Here is a 24,000-nt window from a genome sequence, read left to right on the forward strand (position 1 = left end):
TATACTACTAACTACTTACTACTTACTACTACTACTATACTACTACTACTACTACTACTACTACTATACTATCTACTACTACTACTTACTACTACTACTACTACTACTACTACTATACTCTACTTACTACTACTACTACAACTACTACATACTATTTACTACTACTACTTACACTCACTACTACTACTATACTACTACTACTACTACTACTACTACTACTACTACTACTACTACTACTACTACTACTACTACTACTCTACTACTTCTTCTTCTTCTTCTTCTTCTTCTTCTTCTTCTTCTTCTTCTTCTTCTTCTTCTTCTTCTTCTTCTTCTTCTTCTTCTTCTACCACGACTACTATTACTACTTACTACTACTACTACTACTACTACTACTACTACTACTACTACTACTACTACTAACTACTATACTATTACTACTACTACTACTACTACTACTACTACTACTACTACTACTACTACTACTACTACAACTACTACTACTACTACTACTACTACTACTACTACTACTACTACTACTACTACTACTACTACTACTACTACCACTACAACCACTATTATCACTGCTGCAGTTGTCCATACTGCTACCACCGCCACAAACCATAATTTTGATTATTATTTTTTACAGTCCACACCTTTAAGCAGCTTTTTAATATTTTGGCCCTATATTATACGGACTTACGTTCAACCGTGTTGCCCCAACCAGTGATTACACACGAGTGATCTGTGAAATCGTCATCCCTGTCCGGTAGACACACAGATCTTGTCAAGGTACCGCCTAGACTGATTCGTCTCCTCAGCTTGATCAAGGCAATATCGTAGCCAGCCAAGGGTTGATCGGCATTATAACTGGAACGAATTACAATAAACTTGTTATAATCTGTGATCTTGATTTTTTTGTAATTTATTTTTTTTAGGGGGGGGGGGGGGGGGGGGGGGGCACGTTGGAGTCTATATTGCCTAGGGGCCTGTAGTACGGATATGTGGTCTTGTGGTATGACACTTGCTTTCGGAGCCGATAGTCCTTCGTTCGAGCGTCGCTCAGCACATGGTTGAGTCCTTGGATAAGACTCTTCACTTACATTCTCTCAACGTACTCAGGTGTAAATTGAGTGCGTGGCCGAAAAAAAATGCAATATCGCCTAACAGGCGTCATGTCTCGTCCTACATGTTAAATGCTACTGTTGGCTTTGAGCACGTTTAACGGACATTTAGATATGTAAAAGCTCAATTTAAGATTTAATTTACTCGAAGGGTTTTGTGTATCCATTGTTTTAGAGCGTTCACATAGAGTCCTGTTGCGTTATAGAAATTTTCAGGGGCTTTCGACAATCTATTTAGATATGCGTTGTGCGAAATGTGAGTTGATTTCACCCATGTTATACTGCTCTGTCAACTGGACACTATCAGAACTACAGGGCATCCTTCAATAAAGTTGATACTCTGTCTACCTTTTTGAACCTTTCAGAAACTATTTCTGCTTTCCTTTTGAGGCTAGATAGTCAGGTTTTTGGGTTATTTTACATTATTCAACGGATAGAAATTAATGGAAACGATTTTCTATTAGTTTTTACAATTAACTCAAAATCGGACTATTATTGTGACGAAAAAATACATTAATGTAAAGATAGTATGCGCTTGGCTAGGAAACTCACAATAGTGCCATCTGGAAGTATTACGGATCAACACAAAACAACTATGTGTAACCTTGAGCGTTTATAGTGTTGGTAATACAGTTGAGTGAGAATTACTCATCATCATTATAGCTTGTCGCTCCAACACCGAACCCACTTCAGAGCATCTGTAGAGCAGACTCTTAGGTCATGGTCAGTGCAGCTGGGCCCATCCAGGCATTATCTATGGATGTGCTCGATCGTCTGCTCTGGGCATCCACATGTAGACAAGCTAATCTCAGCTAGCCACCACTGTTTCATTCTTTCAGCTGTTCTCCCAATTATTGTCCGTGCTCTATTCACTGTTACCCATTCATTCCTGGGGAGCTCAGTTCCGTAGGGCAGTTATTCTCTCGGATCTTCAACATCTACATTTGTATGATTGTCTTTGAGAATTACTCATAAACATGGATGCCAAATAACCAATAACAGAGACATGAGTGACGTCATCTTCGTTCTATTTATACATACCCGTCAACTATATGAATACTGCTGATTTGATATCTCTTCCTGTATGACCCAAATTTAATCCAACTGTATGACGTTCCGGCCAGCACGCTATATGTGGAATCGTGTCTGTAGGAAGATAAGTTACATCATTTCAATCCATTTATGCAACCATCCAACCAATCATACAACACACATCCTCGATCTATCGTCTATTTCTTTATCTACTCGTATATATACCCCAAGAAAAAATACCCAGCTTTGGCGATACGGCCAGTGCTGTAAATAGACTTGACTGTTAAAAGTGTTGGTTGGATCAATTCATTCCCCCATGCAAACAACATACAAACAATAAAGCTATCTATCTATCATTATATCTATCTATCTATCAATATATCGATATATTCATCAATCTACTATTTATATATCTATCTATCTACCTACATATCCACCTACATACCCATCTATCTATCGACATATCTATCTATCGACCTAGCTATCACTCAGTCTATCTATCTATCTATCCGTCTATCTATCTATCTATCTATCTATCTACTATTTATCTATATATCTTTCTACCTACATGCCCATTTATCTATTTATCGATATATCTATCTATTTAATTCCGTACTGATCAAGCAGTGAAGTGCAGGAAAAATAAAACATGGGCTGGGAATTATCTGTTCTTATCTGGTCTTGAAATGGTGCTCCGATAGCTCAGCTGGTAGAGCACTCACCTTACACGGAAAGGGACTAGATCGATCCCAGGAACAATCAATATTTTTTCTGACCCTCGCCCACCTGTTCACCCAGCAGTTATTGGGTGCTTCGATCCGTCATATCTGGCGGAAAGTACTTTGCGATAGACTGGCGTCCTATCCAGAGGATAACAAGCATTTAATATTGTTCGTTTCGCGTTACAGGAACCGGGATAACATCCAGCTCCAAGGATCAAATGGCTATGAAGGACTATTTTGTATCTGGTCTTGAAAGATATTTAGATAACAACAACAACAACAACAAGAACAAAAATAACAACAACAACAACAACAATAACAACAATAATAACCAAAAAACAAAAAAAAAAAAAAACAACAGCAACTACTATACGTTCCATGACTTGCACATGTGCTTACTCTTCGACGCAGTGAGCTGCTGTGAGAATCCATTTATCAGCAATGATAGAACCTCCACATACTGGTTGTCCAAACTGTTCCACTGTAACCTGAGGCAAGTAAGAAAAAGACAGCATAATATAATGCATCGTTTATGGCCAGAAAAGGAGAAGAAGACGGAGGTGGTGGCAAAGGTTTGGAGAAGAGGTGAAGAATAATGAAGAGGGGTAAGAGAGGAATAAGAAGTAAGATTAGGGTATATAATATCTGGAGCAAAAAAATAAATAAACGGAACAGTACGGAAGCTTGCAGCCGCCAGGCTATAAAATATTCGAATTCGTAATGTTGCCATTATCAAACCTATTTATTCAAATTGGTCTACTAACTTTTTTTTTCTAGAAAGTCTATTTCTAAAAAAAATAATTCCACGGTTGATTTGATCTACACACCACACAAATGCCATGTCGAAGATTTTAGACCTAGATCTAAGTAATTTTCAAATTTTGATATGATCTTTGAAAATTGAATGTTGAGATTTTATATATTTAGCACGATATCCACTATCGAAGGGTCACAAATATGGTTGGATTCGATTAAATGACCAGTAACATTCTGGCACAACGAATCGAGGAACATCATAGGGAATGAGATTAGTGGAAGAGTAGCGTCCCTTGATTGGACGTCACCGGCGTAGAAGTTAAAGAGAGAACGTCATATTGGTTTTGAGCATGGGTCTCTCGTCCTCGCTTCCGCTGAAAGCGGCATGGAACAGTTCACTGAAAGCGAGGACAAGAGAGACGCATGCGCAAAGCCATGTTGACATTCTCTCTGTAAGGTGACGTCCAATCAAGGGACGCTACTCTCCCGCTAATCTCATTCCCTATTGGTTTCTGTGAGTGACCTTTATATTTCTCACAATGTTCATCTATTATGCGCTATAGTGTCGACATTGTCTAATTAACAATGGATGTTATTACTAAGAAATTGCAATGTAATTCTAAATATGAATCAGAAACTTTATTATTGTAAGCAAAGAACTATTGTGTCTACACACACCTTGGTTTGACTTCACTGGCCGCCACTCTTCCTCTCTCTCTCTCTCTTTCTCTCTCTCTTTCAACCCCATACACGCAAGGCAATAGATAGGGGCCAAATAGAATGTGGGGCCCTGACAGGGATAATCAAACCTAACTAAATTAACAATATTTGTTCCTGGCCCAGGAAAACAGGGTATAATGTGAAAAAATAACTTTTCTTCATGTTTAGGTTTTCTGATAGAGCAGCTTTAGCTGATTATCATGCTTTTTAAATTATGTTTCTAGCTTAATTAGTGACAAAATTAGACAACTTCAAAGCGGATGACACCTATGGCAATGAAACTGAGAAAAACGAATTTTAAAATTGAACTTGTATTTTTCAACTTTTCGAATCAGATAACAACTTAGAACACAAATAACATTAACAATTACAATAAAAATTGGGTATATACATACATAATGATACTAAGGCAATGAATTATATTACATTATATGATATTAGAATTAGTATTTACAAGCAAACACACTCATCTCAACTGGTCTGTCTCCGAAAAAGCGAGTCAAATAATTTGAAATAAATGACACTTTTAAAAAAAGGTTACCATCTCTCTACCACTCTCCCATCCATCCATGTTATACACTCACCCAATTTGCATTCCTGTTTTGACACACATTATATTTAATTGTCTTTAACACCTATGACAATTAATAAATTTATTTAGTCTAACTTACAAATCATTTATTCTTAGAACGTTTCGTTTTTGGAGCCTCGCTTTCCTCCTCTTCCATGTCCACCTCACCCCTCTGTCTGACATTAAGTTCCTGGACTGGTCGTGGAGCGACAATGTCCTGGAACGGTTCCTCAACAAATTGACGAATGTCATTATATAGATACCACTGTCTCTGAAGAGTGAGTCCGTTCGGTTGGATTTGGGGTGGTAATTCATTCGGAATTGGTAGGGGAACTTTCAAGAGTGAATGAATAATTTCTTCCGAATTCACATTCACTTTGGTGATCACAGATCCAGTCGAGGTGAAACGAAAGTGATGGAACTTCTTAATGCCAATCAACTTTGAAAAAAATTTTGATAGGTGTTTAGTCCAGTCAAACATTGGAACGAGAATGTCTCCCTCCTGATTGCCACAAAGTTGAGCAGAATTCATCACAGATGAAGAATTAACAACATCTGCCACATCGTTTAGCGTATTAATTTTAGTTTTTTTGTAAAGTCGTTTGATCAGGCCAAATCCACAGTCAGGACTAAATTTTGTATGTCCAGTTATGAGAAAACTAAGATTTACTGAGGAATGTTGACCAGTTATAACTCGCCACAAAAGATACCACACCATGGCAGAATTTTTATTTTGCCCACTACAATTATCCGCATGCAAATGAAGATGTTTTCCTCCCAATCCATAATGTTGAAAAAAGTAATGGAGCAATGAAATGACACAGTTGGCTCCTTTGCCAGTGTTGAATTCCTCATCGATGAGGAAGTTGACTTGACGTGTCAGGGCCTCACAGTTGACACCGAAAAGACCACATCGACGAGGAACCTTGAAGTAGATGGGGCCTGGTTGCAGAGGGTTGGAGGGATACATCAGCTGCTGGGCGAAATCAAAGCTGTAGTGCACAGTCCCATCCAAGGAGCAGGGTTCCTGTCCACTAAGACTCATGCCGATAGGGAGATTCCGTTTCACCTCATGACAGACCGTTTGGTAAAAAGATCTCTCCTGGGTAACATTCAGAAGATATCTTCGATGTCCTTTATGGCTGCGGATTTTGCATGATCAGGGAGATTCGCTGAACGATTGACCTTTGCCAAGCCTTGCTGGCAAATGAAACAGAGATCAGTTGCAGGTTTCATGGTGGTGACAAAGGGAGTGAGTCTTTGCCACAACGATCTAAATGTTCTCTCCGCAACTTTACGACTGCTGGTGACGTCAACAGCTGAACAGTATTCTTTGTAGACTTTCCTTTTGGTACAGTTTGTTGGTAGAAGTTTTACATCACTCACCCAATGATGCGGGGTTCTTCCTGGCAGAGTGATGGCATGAAGATCAGCGTAGTTACTAATGAAAGTGGTTACTTGCTGAACATCAGAAATGGCCAGTGTTTTAGAGGGCAGTTTTTTTGTGCTTTTGTGTACACGTGGTTCAACACCATTAGTTTTTAGGTGAGCGATGAGGGCATCCAGTTTTCCTTTCGCAATGCAGTGAAGAAACATAAACAAATCTCGACAAATTTTAAACCCATGGTGAAAATAGTCATTCCTACTTCTTTGCCTTTTTTGCTGATGCTTTTGTTTAGGACGACAAGTTTCAGAAGACAGGTGGATGGTGCATTCAAGTTTACTCAGAATGACAAGGTCAAGCTCATTATGCACCATTCCTTGGTAGTGCAGTCGAGTGTCCTGGAGAACAGTAGGGGAAAACTGGAGGTAGCATGGAGAGCCTGAATTCAATTTGCAGTTGCATGGTTTGATATGAGGATCAGCAGGTGGTTCATTAGGTGTTGTAGTGGGAGTTTCCTCTGCAAGTGTGTGAAGAATAATGTTGACTGAATCCACAATGGGGCAGAATGCATTTTCTTCCTCTTCAGTAGCACTTTCCTCATCTGAAATGAAAACAGAGAGAATTTATGTAATTAGATTGTATAATAACTATCATGAGATATATAAATGCAACTATAGTATAGCCTATTTTAAAACGTTAAGTTTATGTCTATGATCTCACTCTCTTTACCTTGTCATTGTTGTTAGATACAATTCCTAACTATTTTTTTTTAAATCAGAAATAGGACTGAGAATCTAAATATCAATAAAAATACGAATTGATGCTCGTAATTTAATAGTTGTAGGATCATGTTAAAAACGTCTGAAATATCTGCAATGAATATGAATCAATAAGAAAAGTGGTAAAGAGATGAAACTTATGCTGAGTACTCTAGTAATAGTAAGACTGCGTTTGAGAACAGCTCAAGTCGAAGTTGCATATAATTAGAATGAGGTGAAAGATCATTGGATTCATGTGATAAATTTATAAAAAAGGTAAAAACAAAGAACTGATAGCATTTGGAGTTGCCCTGACATTGTTAAAGACTAGATTTCAGTCACATCAGAGTCTTGTTTACTCGAGGCCCTACTTTCATTTTCGTCACCGGTCAGTCCTGAAATTTGGCACTCGACCGACCAGCCCAAAACAAACATTTAAAGCATAAAATAAAACTCACCTGGGCTTGTTTCTTCATCAGATGATGAATCTTTGTCTTCGATTCTTGAAGAAAAGTAATCATTTATCATTTCTTGGTGAGCGGCATTGTCTGTTTTGTTAAGATTTAGCAAGAGTGCGATGGAAGAATCGTCGAAGAACGCCATGATTGTTGTGGTTAGTGGTTGTTGTTTACCGTAGAAACACTAAAGGTTGAGATACTAAAAAAGCCTATGTAAAAAGTAAAATTTGTAAATATGCATAAATCATTTTTAAAATATACGTATGAGGGTTTGATTTTCTTTTAAATGAGTCGTTTTCAGGTTGAAAATAGCTGTTTTTGTTCTATTTTCAGCCCTTTTTAGGACACCAAATTTGTATTTACTGATCGGTGAACCGTGCCTAGGTTTACGGTATGCGCAGTACAAAACAAAGAAAGATAACCATGCGCACAAGGCAATAATCAAGAGAAGATGTGCGATAGTCGAGGCTTCAGACCGGCGAAGAGGCAAATATTTTCAGTACAAGGAGGTCGGTTCAAACCCATCCTCCGCATCAACTTGGATGGAAATTTGTCAATGTTTATCGACACCCACGTCATATAAATATTAAAATAAAAATATTTATGGCTTATTATCATGCAAATGCTTTCACATAGTTATAGATCGATAATCAGAGATAATCTTGAGTGAAAAAAACTCAATTTTGATAGTTTACCCCAAATTCATCTATTTTAGCCTGTTACGGCTTTTCGTGTCTTGCGTCTTATACCCGATTTTGCTGGGCCAAATATATATCCTTTCTTTAAAAAATATTGCATTGTGGAGAACATTGTGCTTATTTGAGTCAATAAAAAATTGATACGGCGCACAACTCTACTGAAAGATTTGAAAATTAGAAATGTATTTTTTACAGATAGATAAACAGATAACTTGATTTCCTTTTATAATTTAAAGTCAGTCTGAAAGTTTGTTGAGTCAAACAGATATCATAAAATATGTACCGACGACACTAGACTCTGAAAAATCAACTAATTTTGACACTGTAAAAAGTTGTCAATTTGCGTGATCTATTTATGACATCAAGTATTATTATTACTTCCGTTGTGTTGTTGATTTAGTGGTGATCTTTGTTGTTATGTAGTAGTATGTTCTAAATGCGTGTATGTATGTGTGCGTGTGTATTTGTGTGTGTGTGTTGTGTGTGGTGTATACATGTGTGTGTGGTTGTTGGCATTTTTAAGCAAATCGTGGCATTCATAGTGATATTATTCACTTGATCACATGAAGGTATTTCAGTCGCCATTTTGATTCTTTTTTAACTATTACGGCTAGCTCGATATCGAAGGATTTTTTTTTCTATTAGGGTTAGTCATAAGTCTTAGTAGAGGTGCTAGGATGTTTGTTTTTCCATAAGTTAAGTAAAGGGGAGACACTCCGAAAGGTCCTACATCCCCAGTATTCTTTAAATTTGTATTTTCACCGTTGATATTTTGTCAGGCATTTATTTATTCAATTTGTCATTATATAGAAGTATTTTAAAAACTCTAGAACAAACTTTGATAGATTTGTGAAAGTTTAAAATTTCTTAATTTGACCATCGTTTTGATTTTAGGCCGCCATTTTGATTTGTTAAGTATTGAAAGGTAGTGCAAGGCAGTCCAAGAGTTGTTTTATTCAATTTGTTATCATTTTTTTCTATTAGGGTTAACTCGAGATCGGAAGATATTGTTTTTTCTATTAGGGTTAGTCATAAGTCTTAGTAAAGATGCTAGGATGTTTGTTTTTCCATAAGTTAAGTAAAGGGGAGACATTCCGAAAGCTCCTATATCCCGAGTATTCTTTAAGTTTGTATTTTCACCGTTGATATTTTGTCAGGCGTCTATTTATTCAATTTGTCATCATTTTTTTCTATTAGGGTCAGCTCGAGATCGAATGATATTTCTTTTTCTATTAAGGTTAGTCATAATTCTTAGTAAAGGAGCTAGGATATTTGTTTTTCCATAAGTTAAGTAAAGGGGAGACATTCCGAAAGCTCCTATATCCCGAGTATTCTTTAAGTTTGTATTTTCACCGTTGATATTTTGTCAGGCGTCTATTTATTCAATTTGTCATCATTTTTTTCTATTAGGGTCAGCTCGAGATCGGATGATATTTCTTTTTCTATTAAGGTTAGTCATAATTCTTAGTAAAGGAGCTAGGATATTTGTTTTTCCATAAGTTAAGTAAAGCGGAGACAATCTGAAAGCTCCTACATCCCCAGTATTCTTTAAATTTATATTTTCACCGTTGATATTTTGTCAGGCATTTATTTATTCAATTTGTCAATATATACAAGTATTTTAAAAACTCTAGAACAAACCTTGATAGATTTGTGAAAGTTTAAAATTTCCTAATTTGACCATTGTTTTGATTTTCGGTCGACATTTTGATTTGTTAAGTATTGAAAGGTAGTGCAAAGTAGTCGGAGAGTTGTTTTTTTTTTTCTATTAGGGTTAGCTCGAGAGGTTAGTCATAAGTCTTATTAAAGGTGCTAGGGTGTGTGTTTTTCCATAAGTTAAGTAAAGGGGAGACATTCCGAAAGCTCCTACATCCCCAGTATTCTTTAAATTTGTATTTTCACCTTTGATCTTTTGTCAGGCTTTTATTTATTCAATTTGTCATGATTATTTATATTAGGGTTAGCTCGAGATCGGATGATTTTTTTTCCTATTAGGGTTAGTCAAAAGTCTTATTAAAAGGCTAGGGTGTTTGTTTTTCCTATTTGGGTTAATTAAAGGTACTAGGTTTAATTTTTTCTTGGGGTTTGTTGAGGGAATATATTATTAAATATATTATTGGGCCACACAGAAAAATCAACCGAAGATATACCAAATTACACAGACAACGTTGTTTACCAATCTGCCCTCATTAAATGATGGTGAGTAAAGTATCGAATGAAAAAAAAAAAAAAAAAAATATATATATATATATATATATATATATATATATATATATATATATATATATATATATATATATAAGCATGAAAGTTACACAGATCATTTAAATATTTCCAAAGCCAGTCAGCTCTTAAACAATACAATACAATAGTAAATGATTCTATATTTATGACGTACCGTCCAGGGGTACTGTGAAATATACGCTAATTCACCTCCTATTATCCGTGCGTCCCAGTTACGTGACGTCACACCACACTGTGTATTACCTGACCAAAGATTGAGATAAAAATAAGTAAATAAATAAATAAACATTCCTGTAAATTTCTGACTAGTGTTCACAAAGCAGTATTAAGTAGTGTTGGCCAATGGTTCATTTTATATATTATACCATATCCGTAATAGAGCCTGTCAATGGTTCATTTTATGTATTATGTCATTAAAAATGACTTCGCGAAGTCACAGGTTTGAGATTTTTGCTAATATAAGGGTCATTAATATCGATCGATATCTGAAGGACGAGTTTTCTGGCCAAATTTAGATACGACATCGTTTATTCGGCAAATATACGAACATGTGAGTATGAAACGGTACCAGACAAATTAAGAGGGTCTGAGGTTTAATCCCCAATCGATGTCGGACTTTTGACTAACCCTAATAGGAAAAAAAATCATCCGATCTCGAGCTAACCCTAATATTAAAAAAATCATGACAAATTGAATAAATAAACGCCTGACAAAAGATCAAAGGTGAAAATACAAAGGATGTGCTCGTATATTATGGGCTTTTCCAGAACACAGCATTAAAGGGACTAAATTTCAATTAATTCGTTTTATTACCTCAAATAACGTGCGTTTGTGCATATAAACAATTTGCTAGTTTCATATACAAAAATCAAATTGAGATATTAGGGAGCAGGCACCGATGAAAGGCAAATATACGAACATGTGAGTATGAAACGGTACCGGACAAATTAAGAGGGTCTGAGGTTCAATCCCCAATCGATGTCGGAAGCCTGATGTGCGGCTTTGTGGTATTTTGGTATACTCGCTTTCTGATTAGAAGGTCCTGGGTTCGAGCCTCGCTCGGTGCGTAGTTCAGTCTTATGAAAAGGATCTTTACTCATATTCTCTCATCGAACTCAGGTGTAAAATGAGTACCTGACCGTTATCAGCGTTGTCATTATTGGAAAAAAAATGTAATATCGCCAATCGCCTCGTTCTACATGTTAGATGTTGCTGTTGGACTGGGACCCTTTGTAAAGTGCTTTGAGCACGCTAAGTGGATATTGCGCTATATAAATACTCTATTTTTTTCCTTGGGTTGTTTTTCTTTCTTGCTTCGGTTGCCACCGTTTCATAGACACTTGTTCAAATCTTTATTACTCAAGGTAAATAGGGAATGAGATTAGCGGAAAAGTAACGTCCCTTGATTGGACGTCACCCATAGTCTGTGACGTCACCGGCGGAAAAGGTATTAGAGAGAGAACGTCATGTTGGTTGTGCGCATGCGAGAACGAGAGAGACGCTACTCTTCCGCTAATCTAATTCCCTACAGAGTCACGGCCTGATGAAAAGAAGCAAACAAAATATAATATCTTCATTTATTTTTCACAGCTGATAAGATATCATTGAAAAAAAAGAAGTTTGGTGAGTTGAAATTTCTATTTGACCACAGTCCAAAAGTCACATTCATGTTCTAATCAAACAAAACATGCTACCATGTCTCTGTTCGCTTGGCTCATCAAGACATTTAGACTTTGACACGAATCCGAAGTAATAGCAGTGGTCTCGGGAATCGACAAAAAGGAACACGGGGCTACTAGAATCTTTGGACTATGAACAAAATAGTCATGGAAACAAAAAGAATACATGAGCTTCGAAAAAGGACATAATATTATACCAAACACGAATTGTTTCGGGCTGAAAATCCTGCTTCTGATAATCATCATCATAATATCATCATAGCTTGTCGCTCGAACACCGAGCCCACTCCACAGAATCTGGGGAGCAGCCTCTCATGTCACGGTCAGGGCAGCTGGGTCTATCCTGGCTTTCTCTAAGGATGTGCTCCATCGTCTTCTTTTGGCATCCACATAAACACGAGCTAGTCTCAGCCAGCCCCAGCTTTTTCATGCATTCCATGTTGTTCTTGGTGTTGTGCGTGTTGTAGTAATCGGTCTCCAGCGAGGGATTCCAGGGACGTAAGGTGGACGCTTGCTACATTCCTCAAGAAAATAACATTGGATGAATAAGGAGTTTGTGTCTGAAAAAGGGTTTGAACCCGAAACAATTCGTGTTTTGTGGATGAAGAAAGGTTTTGAGCCTGAAACGTTCCTTGTTTAGTGATATGTTTGTTGTTTTTTGTTCCATGTGTTATATCCGACGTGTATATATTGTACAGGTCTGACATCCGAACCGGCTTATTGATCTAGTTTAACATTATTGTAATGGACATTATTTTGCGTCATTCTTTTTTGATTTTCATTACAACAATGAGCCCATAATGAATTGGGTTATCAGACCTGCAAATAATTGCACGTTGGTTATATTCATTTTTTGTTCATTCAACAAACACCGTACTTACCGTACACGAACTTTGGTTGTTTTACGACAATGGGATAACAGCAACTCAATCCCTTTCCACAGCCTCTGGAAATGTTTTAAAAAATTAAAAAATAAAATAATGAAATACTGCAATTCATAGAGTGAATATAACAGTTTCAAATAAGATCGACTTACCAAACAGAGAACATTCGGGATCAAACCCTTCTTCAGCGAATAACAAAAAAAAACAATAAAAATTTAGAAATTAAAAAAAAAATAACTTTATTAAACCCATAGGGGAACTTTGTCTTTAGGGTCTATTCAAAGGGATGACTGAAATAATCCAGGCGTCAGCTGTAGTGCACCGTAAACTGAGATAGGGCGAGGTGATTTGCTCAAGGCCACACAGCGCAGAGGGTATTCGACATAGACACTGGGGACATTAATTTCTAAAGAACCAGATCTACGAACAGAGAATAAATATTCAGTGCGTCATCTCTGAGGAAGAAAAGTCCAAGAAAACCAAGATTTCTTTTCTTTTACAGAGATTAAGTATTGATTATTTCTCTGTCGTCCATATGGTTTTATCTTGGAATCTACATCTGATCCTTATTTGAACAGTTCCCCTCTGTCTTAGTTTTTCCTGAAGTGCGTCATCTCAGTAGAAGAAAAATCCAAGAAAACCAAGATTTTCTTCTACAGAGAGGAAGCAGTGGATGTTTCTCTGTCGTCCATCTGGTTTTCTCTTGGAATCTACATCTGATCCCTATTTGAACAGTTCCCCTCTGTCTTAGTTTTTCCTGAAGTGCGTCTTCTCAGTAGAAGAAAAATCCAAGATAACCAAGATTTTCTTCTACAGAGAGGAAGCAGTGGATGTTTCTCTGTCGTCCATCTGGTTTTCTCTTGGAATCTACATCTGATCCCTATTTGAACAGTTCCCCTCTGTTGTAGTTTTTCCTGAAGTGCGTCCTCTCATCATCATCATCATTGCCTTTTTCACCCTGGGTCAGGGTATAGGCCACAGACAAACAGTTTCCATCCTTCTCTATCCTGAGCCAACTTTTTTATCTCATTCCAGGTCTTACCACTTCTCTGTATATCAGCTTCTTTAATTCTTCTCCAAGAAAACCAAGATTTTCTTCTACAGAGAGGAAGCAGTGGATGTTTCTCTGTCGTCCATCTAGTTTTCTCTTGGAATCTACATCTGATCCCTATTTGAACCATTCCCCTCTGTCTTAGTTTTTCCTGAAGTGCGTCCTCTCAGTAGAAGAAAAGTCAAAGAAAACCAAGATTTTCTTCTACAGAGAGGAAGCAGTGGATGTTTCTCTGTTGTCCATCTGGTTTTCTCTTGGAATCTACATATGTTCCCTATTTGAACAGTTCCCCTCTGTCTTAGTTTTTCCTGAAGTGCGTCCTCTCAGTAGAAGAAAAATCCAAGAAAACCAAGATTTTTTTTCTACAGAGAGGAAGCAGTGGATGTTTCTCTGTCGTCCATCTGGTTTTCTCTTGGAATCTACATCTGATCCCTATTTGAACAGTTCCCCTCTGTTGTAGTTTTTCCTGAAGTGCGTCCTCTCAGTAGAAGAAAAGTCAAAGAAAACCAAGATTTTCTTCTACAGAGAGGAAGCAGTGGATGTTTCTCTGTTGTCCATCTTGTTTTCTCTTGGAATCTACATCTGTTCCCTATTTGAACAGTTCCCCTCTGTCTTAGTTTTTCCTGAAGTGCGTCCTCTCAGTAGAGGAAAAATCCAAGAAAACCAAGATTTTTTTCTACAGAGAGGAAGCAGTGGATGTTTCTCTGTCGTCCATCTGGTTTTCTATTGGAATCTACATCTGTTCCCTATTTGAACAGTTCCCCTCTGTCTTAGTTTTTCCTGAAGTGCGCCTCTCAGTAGAAGAAAAATCCAAGAAAACCAAAGGGGTCAGCGTGGATCAGCGGTACGGCTTTTGCTTCGTACCCTACAGGTACCGTGTTCAATCACCCGCCGCTGCGCGGTGTTCCCTTGAGCAAGTTATCTCGCCCTAGCTCGATTTGCGGCGCTGCACTGCGGCTGACGCCTGGGTTGTTCAAGTCTTCGTTTGGAACAGACCCTGGAAGACAAATTTACCCTCAGGGATGAATACAGGGAATTTTATTTATTTATTATTTTTAAGACAAAAATTTTTCTTCCACTGAGAGAAGGCGTTGAATATTTCTATGTCGTCCATCTGATTTTTTAGCAATGTTTTATTGTGTTATTCTTTTTTGTTGGCTGAAGAAGGGTTTTGAGCCCATAATGTCCAGTGTTTGGTACTTTGTTCTTTTTTAAAGCTTTTTATTGCTTTTTACAGTCCACAGCTTCTATCAGATTTGTATCACTTTAATTTATAGATAGTATGCGCTTGACTAAGAATCTCACAACATTGCCATCCGGAAGTATTACGGACCAACACACAAAACTATGTGTAACCTTAAATGTTTATATTCTGGTTAATACAGTTTAATGAGAATTACTCATAAACGAGGATTGCAAAAACCAATAACAAAGACCTGAGTAACGTCATCTTCGTTTTATCTATAGAGCAGAAATATCATTAATGGTTTTGTCCCAAAAAAAAAAAAAAGAGCAGACAATGGTATAATATAAAATAACAACCAAAGCGTAAATAAAGATAATTAATAATAATAATAATAATAATAAATAATAATAATAATAATAATAATAATAATAATAATAATAATAATAATAATAATAATAATAATAATAATAATAATAATAAATAATAATAATAATAATAATAATAATAATAATAATAATAATAATAATAATAATAATAATAATAATAATAATAATAATAATAATAATAATAATAATAATAATAATAATAATAATAATAATAATGTTGAGAAGTGATATGATTTTTCAGAACTGCCTAAGTGATAATATAGTAATTTTTTTTTCAGGCGGGAAGCATATAAGGCATAATAAAACTCGAGTTTTTTTTGTTTTTTTTTTTTAGACAACAATCTTCATTTGAACGACGTAACTAGCTTTACAAGGAGCCTGCTTGGTGATATTATATTTCTTTCCGACAAAGAAAGACTGTACATGGCCACGTATATCGTTTTACACCTGAACGCGTAGAGAGAATGTGAGTAAAGAGCCTTTTTCCAATGACTCAACTATGCCCCGCTCAGAACGGGACTTAAACCAGACCCTTCCTATCTAAAGGCGAGTGTCATATTACAAGACCACAACCTGTCAAATTTGTATCAAATGGTCACCTGCGTTCAAGCTTGGATCCTGCCGGACAATAATATTCAGACATGTCTGTACAAGTCCCATTTGGTCTCGTGGAACATGCATCTCCATGAAATTCTGTAGATATAGCATATTATATGTGGATGTAAGCTCCGTTACTTCATAAAAGATCCCACTAAAAGAATGCCTGCAATCCACAACGCCAGGAAATACTGGGTTTCCTCAAATCGTCTCTTAACAGAACATGGCAGAACTGCAGCAAATAATATGTGCAAATGGAAACTTGGGAACAGTGATGCCGGCCGGAACTGTCAGACAGTTCCAGAGACCAGCGATCACATCGTCCTCCACTGTCCTGTAACTAAACTTGAAGATGGCGATGTATGAAACAGTTGTTTGTCTTAGCGAGGAGAAATACCTTCGAAGCTGGATTAACGAAGTGAATTTGGAGGTGTAGCTATACCATACTACTACTACTACTACTACTACTACTACTACTACTACTACTACTACTACTACTACTACTACTACTACGACTACTGCTACTACTACTACTACTACTACTACTACTACTACTACTACTACTACTACTACTACTACTACTACTACTACTATTACTACTACTACTACTACTACTACTACTACTACTACTTGACTCAGGTGTGAATAAGTACCTAGTTACAGACAGTGACATATTATGAGTATTTATGTCGAAATGTTGTTGACCAGATTGACAAGGTGCCTTTTTGTTTCGATAGGTCATGAATTATTTTACTTAGATCCCCCTAGACCATTAACTCACTCAACCTTAACACCGAATACATCCGTAGTTTACCGGGTTACTTTTACCCCATGCCTATTGATTACAGTTTTATGAGATAAATTATAGGAATAGTATCATAGCTAATGTTTTCAGGTTTTTTTTTTACATGTTAATGATAGTTGAATAAACCTATCAATGTACATGCTCATTTTAATACATTTTATTTGCCAATTTTGAAAAGTAGCAATAATCTCTAGGATTTGTTGAGTTAAAAAATGGTTAATCCAACTTACTAGACTCGGCAGTCTGTATCAGAAGACTGACGTACACGACAAAAACCGAGATGGTTGGCATGTCTAGGGACAATAGTCTCATGTTGATTCAACGACGAACAGAGTGCAAACTGAAAAACATTAATTGAAAATAATAATAATACTAATAATAATAATTAATAATAATAATGATAATTATAATAATAATAATAATAATAATAATAATAATAATAATAATAATAATAATAATAATAATAATAATAATAATAATAATAATAATAATAATAACAATAATAATAATAATAATAATAATAATAATAATAATAATAATAATAATAATAATAATAATAAAAATAATAATAATGATAAATAATAGTAATAATAATAATAATAATAATAATAATAATAATACTAATAATAATAATAATAATAATAATAATAATAATAATAATAATAATAATAAGAAAAGAAGAAGAAGAAGAAGAAGAAGAAGAAGAAGAAGAAGAGAAGAATAAAGATAATAATAATAATAATAATAATAATAATAATAATAATAATAATAATAATAATAATAATAATAATAATAATAATAATGATAATGATAATAATAATAATAATAATAATAATAATAATAATAATAATAATAATAATAATAATAATAATAATATAATTATTATTATTATTATTATTATTATTATTATCATTATCATCATTAGTATTATTATTATCTTAAATGTATTGATTTGATATTAGCCATCAACACTTATATTAAATCAACAACAGACTTATCTTCGTCGCGAGAGTGAATAACTGCCTGAAATGGAGTTTTTCTGTTAAATACTTTCCAAAGACGAATAGCCAAGTCAATGAATGAACGCTGTATGTATATTTATAGACAAGACTGCCATTGACTTCAGTTCCAGATTTCAAGACAATACTTTGGGTTTTTTTTAGATAATGCATTGACTGCTAAAGAAAAACTGTAAGCTTTTCAATTCTTTTTGGATATAGTGTTGTTCATTTGATCTGTTTTTGCAATGAACTCGTTCATTTGATCTCTTTTTGTAATAAAATCGTTCATTTCATCTGTTTTTGTAATGAAATCGTTCATTTGATCTGTTTTTGTAATGAAATCGTTCATTTGATCTGTTTTTGTAATGAAATCGTTCATTTGATCTGTTTTAGTAATAAAATTGAAGTTTAAATTCAATTTCACATTACTACTTATATGGATAAAGTGAAGCCTCATTAAAACTGAAATCTACACTTTTAAAAGTCACTAAGAACTCCATTGTTTGGAGGTAAATCTGATATAGCGTGACACGTTGGCCCATGGGGTAAGGTCAGGTTAGGCTCGTCATGCCCGCCACCAGGTGAAGAAAAATCAAATAAGACGAATCGAAGAGAGAGAAAAAAAAACATAAACGAATCTCTCTCATTACAATGATGATGATGATGATGATGATGATGATGAGGAGGCGGAGGAGGAGGAGGAGGAGGAGGTGATGGATGGTGATGATGACGGTGACGATGATGATGATGATGATGATGATGATGATGATGATGATGATGATGATGATGATGATGATGATGATGATGACGATAATGACGGTAAAGACGATGACGACGACGATAATCATGAGCATCACATATTATAAAAGCAATAAAAAAGTTTAAATTAGAAAAAAAAAACACACTCACACACCAGTAGCCAGGCTAGATATATAAGTCCCAAAGAAAACATACTATGAATGGCTTGTAGCTTGGTTAAAATTACTTGGGAATGAGGCAGGTGCCAGTCAGATAAGACTGTCAAATTTAATTTTTTCAACTTAGACATGACCAACATTTCCCAAGGCCTGCTGATTTCTACGGTTGTACGAAACTCACAAACACGACACATTTCTCAAGGCCTGCTGATTTCTACGGTTGTACGAAACTCACAAACACGACACATTTCTCAAGGCCTGCTGATTTCTACGGTTGTACGAAACTCACAAACACGACACATTTATCAAGGCCTGCTGATTTCTACGGTTGTACGAAACTCACAAACACGACACATTTCTCAAGGCCTGCTGATTTCTACGGTTGTACGAAACTCACAAACACGACACATTTATCAAGGCCTGCTGATTTCTACGGTTGTACGAAACTCACAAACACGACACATTTCTCAAGGCCTGCTGATTTCTACGGTTGTACGAAACTCACAAACACGACACATTTCTCAAGGCTTGCTGATTTCTACGGTTGTACGAAACTCACAAACACGACACATTTATCAAGGCCTGCTGATTTCTACGGTTGTACGAAACTCACAAACACGACACATTTCTCAAGGCCTGCTGATTTCTACGGTTGTACGAAACTCACAAACACGACACATTTATCAAGGCCTGCTGATTTCTACGGTTGTACGAAACTCACAAACACGACACATTTATCAAGGCCTGCTGATTTCTACGGTTGTACGAAACTCACAAACACGACACATTTCTCAAGGCCTGCTGATTTCTACGGTTGTACGAAACTCACAAAAATGGCACAACATTTCTCAAGGCCTGCTGATTTCTACGGTTGTACGAAACTCACACACACGAACACAACATTTCTAAAGGCCTGCTGATTTCTACGGTTGTACGAAACTCACAAACACGACACATTTCTCAAGGCCTGCTGATTACTATGGTTGTGCGAAACTCACAAACACGAACACAACATTTCTCAAAGCCTGCTGATTTCTACGGTTGTACGAAAATCACAAACACGGCACAACATTTCTCAAGGCCTCCTGATTTCTACGGTTGTACGAAACTCACAAACACGACACAACATTTCTCAAGGCCTGCTGATTTCTACGGTTGTACGAAACTCACAAACACGAACACAACATTTCTCAAGGCCTGCTGATTTCTACGGTTGTACGAAACTCACAAACACGAACACAACATTTCTCAATGCCTGCTGATTTCTACGGTTGTACGAAACTCACAAATGTGACCGCACGTCTCAAAACGGTATTAAGTCGGGATGATTAAGATGCTGTAAATAGAATTTATAGCCAGAAATATTAAGCTTAAGCTGAGTTTATATGCTTTATATAGGAGAAGTAATAACATATTTTACTGTGTTAAATACCAACGTTTCATATTTTTGGCTATTTTGAATATAATTTGACTTTTTAGCATCTGGTCCTTCCCGACATGATACCGTTTTGAGACGAGGTGTCACAAACACGCCAGAACATTTCTCAAGGTCTGCTGATTTCTACGGTTGTACCAAACTCACAAACACGACAACTCAAAAGCACAAGCCAGCGCGCTTAGATGGCTGTCCCTGGCGTATTGTCCTCGCAAGATGTTAAATTGTTGCTGCTCGAAGCACAACTCGAAGAAATAATAAAAAACAATGTGAAATTAAATGTAAGCTTCAATTGAATATATACGAAAAAATATGAAATGGACGTTTCGGGTTTCACATTTATCAATAAAACAGGATGAGTGAACACTACAAACGAATGAGATAATTCATGTTAACAACGTCACTACCACGTTATCTCATTCGTCTGTAATGTTTCATTCATCCTGTTTTGTTGATAAATGGGAAACCCAAAACGTTAATGTTATCTGTTTTCAAATATTAAATTGAAGCTTACATTCAATTTCGCATTGTTATTAAAAGTCCTTGCGAGGTAATTTAACCAGTAGTTTTTTGACCAATCAAAACGTGTAATTTTTGACACACCTTCACACGTGCTCTGACAAGCATATTTGGTTGTTTATAAACAATAAAGTGAATGATGGATAGTATGCGCTTGGCTAAGAAGCTCACAATATTGCCATCCGGAAGTATAGATAGTTCGAAGATGACGTGACTCAAGCCTTTGTTGTTATATTTTGCCATCCGCGTTTGTGAGTTATTCTTACTGAACTGTATCAACCAGACTATAACAGTTCATGGTTACACATAGTTTTGTGTGTTCGTCCGTTATACTTCCGGATGGCAATGTTATGAGCTTCTTAGCCAAGCGCATACTATCTATAGATAGTATGCAGATGACGTCACTCAGGCCTTTGTTATTGTTTTTGCCATCCGCGTTTGTGAGTTGTTCTCACTAAACTGTATTAACCAGACTATAAAAGTTCATGGTTACACAGAGTTTGTGTGTTGGTCCGTTATACTTCCGGATGGCAATGTTGTGAACTCCTTGGCCAAGCGCATTCTATCTATAACGGCCAAACACACATAACTCTGTGTAACAATGGCATTTTATAGTCTGGTTAATACAGTTTACTGAGAATTACTCATAAAGGTGGATGGCAGAATACAATAACAAAGACCCAAGTGACGTCATCTTCGTTCTATCAATATCGACCTCCATCTGATCATTGTTATTGTTTTTATATCGCCAGATGGGTGACGAGTTATCACACGATTTTCTGGATCATTTTATAAACGCGTTGGTTTTATAGATAGTATGCGCTTGGCCAAGAAGCTCATAACATTGCCATCCGGAAGTATAACGGACCAACACACAAAACTATGTATAACCATAAACTTTTATAGTCTGAATTATTCAGTTACGTGATAATTACTCATAAACGCGGATGGTAAAAAAATCAATTACAAAGACCTGAGTGACGTCAACTTCATTCTGACTATTGATCAAGCGGTAGAACAGTGGGTATTTTACATAGACACATACCTTCGATAGTAAAACATGTGAGTGTGTTGTTTGCTATGTTTACCAATCACTGCCATTGTTTACATTATGACGACTGTCCGTTAGGCGTGGTTATCTCGGTGTTTATTATTAGGGAACTCTGTGGCGTAAAATACATCTCATATGACTGAGAATTTGTCTTATTTTAATAATAGGAATGGATATTGTTTGTTTGTGTGTGTGTGTGTGTGTGTGTGTGTGTGTGTGTGTGTGCATTTTGTTTGTTTGTTTTTTATATCATAAAACTTTTTTATGTATTATTTCTTAAAAGACCATTTGATCCATTCCATATATAATATTGTTACTTATCTTTGTGTGTCATGATTAGAATATTGATGAGGGAATGTTATTAAGCGAAAATGTATTACTATGTATTTTTATGCACTATGTGTTAAAACCTATGTCGGTCAAAGGCTTCTATGAGCCTGACAACATTATCTATGAAACATGTTTTAAATGCCGACAATAAATAAATATTTGAATTGAATTGAATTGAATTACAAAGGCCTATTACTGATAATATAATATAATACGACATGGTATTATTGTGTTTAAAATCAAGGGAGTCAAAATGGCAGTATAAACAGTCAGCCAATAAATGTAATGTTTAGTATTTAGTTCATCCCGTCCAGTGGCGTGGCTATACTGGTTGATTTGTACGGCTATGTGGTTTCGCTTTCGGATAGGAAGGTCATGAGTTCGATCCTTTTACTTATATTTTCTCACCGTACTCAGGTGTAAAATGAGTACCTGGACGTTAACAGCGCTGTCTCTGTCCGAAAAAAATGTCATGTCCCGTCCTACATGTTAAATGTTGCGGTTGACCAGGGACCCCTTGTAAAGCGCTTTGAGCACGTTTAGTAGATATTGCGCTATATAAAAGATCATTTTTTAATTATTTCTTTTTTGATTTGGTGCCTGGCATCGCTCCATCATTTTAAAAAATGGATTGCAGAATTTTTTAAAAATACAACTGAGAAATGGCATATACCACCTCTTACTTATTTGAGTAAGTCTTTTCTTTATCTTTTTAACCTTTCTTTTGTATTTACTTTTAAGTCATTTTCTTCTGATTCTGGCACCACCTTATGCCACGCCACTGATCCCTTCATATCGCCGTTTTGAGGCCGTGAACCAAACGTGATTGTTATTTATGAAGTAAAATGGGATTGTTCTTGCTATAAGGAATGGAGAACGTGTGATGTTACCGTGTGTCATTAGATTGTGGATAAAACTTTCATGTGTTATTAAGATAAGAATAATTAAAAATAGAAACTCTCTCTCTCTCTCTCTCTCTCTCTCTCTCTCTCTCTCTCTCTGCGTGTGTGTGTGTGTTTATGTATATCTCTCTCTTTCATTTTCTCTCGCATACACACGCACACACTCTCTCACACACGCACGCACTCCCTCACACAGGCTCTCACTCTATGTCTCCCTCTCACACACACTATATCTCCCTTACACAAACAAACACACACGCACACACACATACGCTCTTACTCTCTATCTCTATGTCTCTCTCTCTCTCTCTCTCTCTCTCTCTCTCTCTCTCTCTCTCTCTCTCTCTCTCTCTCTCTCCCAATATCATAATGGAACTATCATACTTTTGAAACACAAGACCAACAGGGAAAGTCACCTTTTCAAGTTATGAGAAAATTAAACTTATAGATTGTAAGATTTCCCCATCAGAAATCAAACGCCCACCTCAGTTCTTCCATCAGTCTTCTAGTAGACTTTAGAATCATCTACCATCTGGTGTAACGGATTCTTAGAGCCCGGATCTATTTATATTGTACGATTTCCCCATCAGAAATAGTGAATCATCTACCATCTGGTGTAACGGATTCTTAGAGCCCGGATCTATTTATATTGTACGATTTCCCCATCAGAAATAATGAATCATCTACCATCTGGTGTAACGGATTCTTAGAGCCCGGGTCTATTTATATTGTACGATTTTACCATCAGACATAATGAATCATCTACCATCTGGTGTAACGGATTCTTAGAGCC

The 24,000-nt window shown here is 36.2% G+C and overlaps 1 protein-coding gene across 4 annotated transcripts in view; it reads right to left on the reverse strand.

The window, feature by feature from the left end:
• LOC144960340 (trypsin-3-like) overlaps positions 1-19,069 on the reverse strand; it is a 27,309-nt gene extending 8,240 nt beyond the window's left edge. The window contains exons 1-8 of one of the 4 annotated variants that reach the window (XM_078893414.1): positions 18,963-19,069; positions 17,283-17,392; positions 16,250-16,343; positions 13,025-13,089; positions 10,619-10,707; positions 3,275-3,363; positions 2,163-2,267; positions 701-867 (exon numbers count right to left, since the gene is read on the reverse strand). In XM_078893414.1, the coding sequence (XP_078749540.1) occupies positions 701-867; positions 2,163-2,267; positions 3,275-3,363; positions 10,619-10,707; positions 13,025-13,089; positions 16,250-16,343; positions 17,283-17,364 (691 nt within the window). In that variant the 5' untranslated portion in view covers positions 17,365-17,392; positions 18,963-19,069. Of the gene's footprint in view, positions 1-700; positions 868-2,162; positions 2,268-3,274; positions 3,364-5,022; positions 6,908-7,522; positions 7,689-10,618; positions 10,708-13,024; positions 13,090-16,249; positions 16,344-17,282; positions 17,393-18,962 lie in introns of those variants that run through there. The other 3 variants (XM_078893415.1, XR_013642844.1, XR_013642845.1) reach the window with 3 other exon arrangements.
• Positions 19,070-24,000: the final 4,931 nt, after the last annotated feature.

This window comes from Berghia stephanieae, chromosome 15 (assembly GCF_034508935.2).
Source record: "Berghia stephanieae isolate SIO BIC M18660-M18661 chromosome 15, UCSD_Bste_1.3, whole genome shotgun sequence".
NCBI classification, from domain to species: Eukaryota; Metazoa; Mollusca; class Gastropoda; order Nudibranchia; family Aeolidiidae; genus Berghia; species Berghia stephanieae.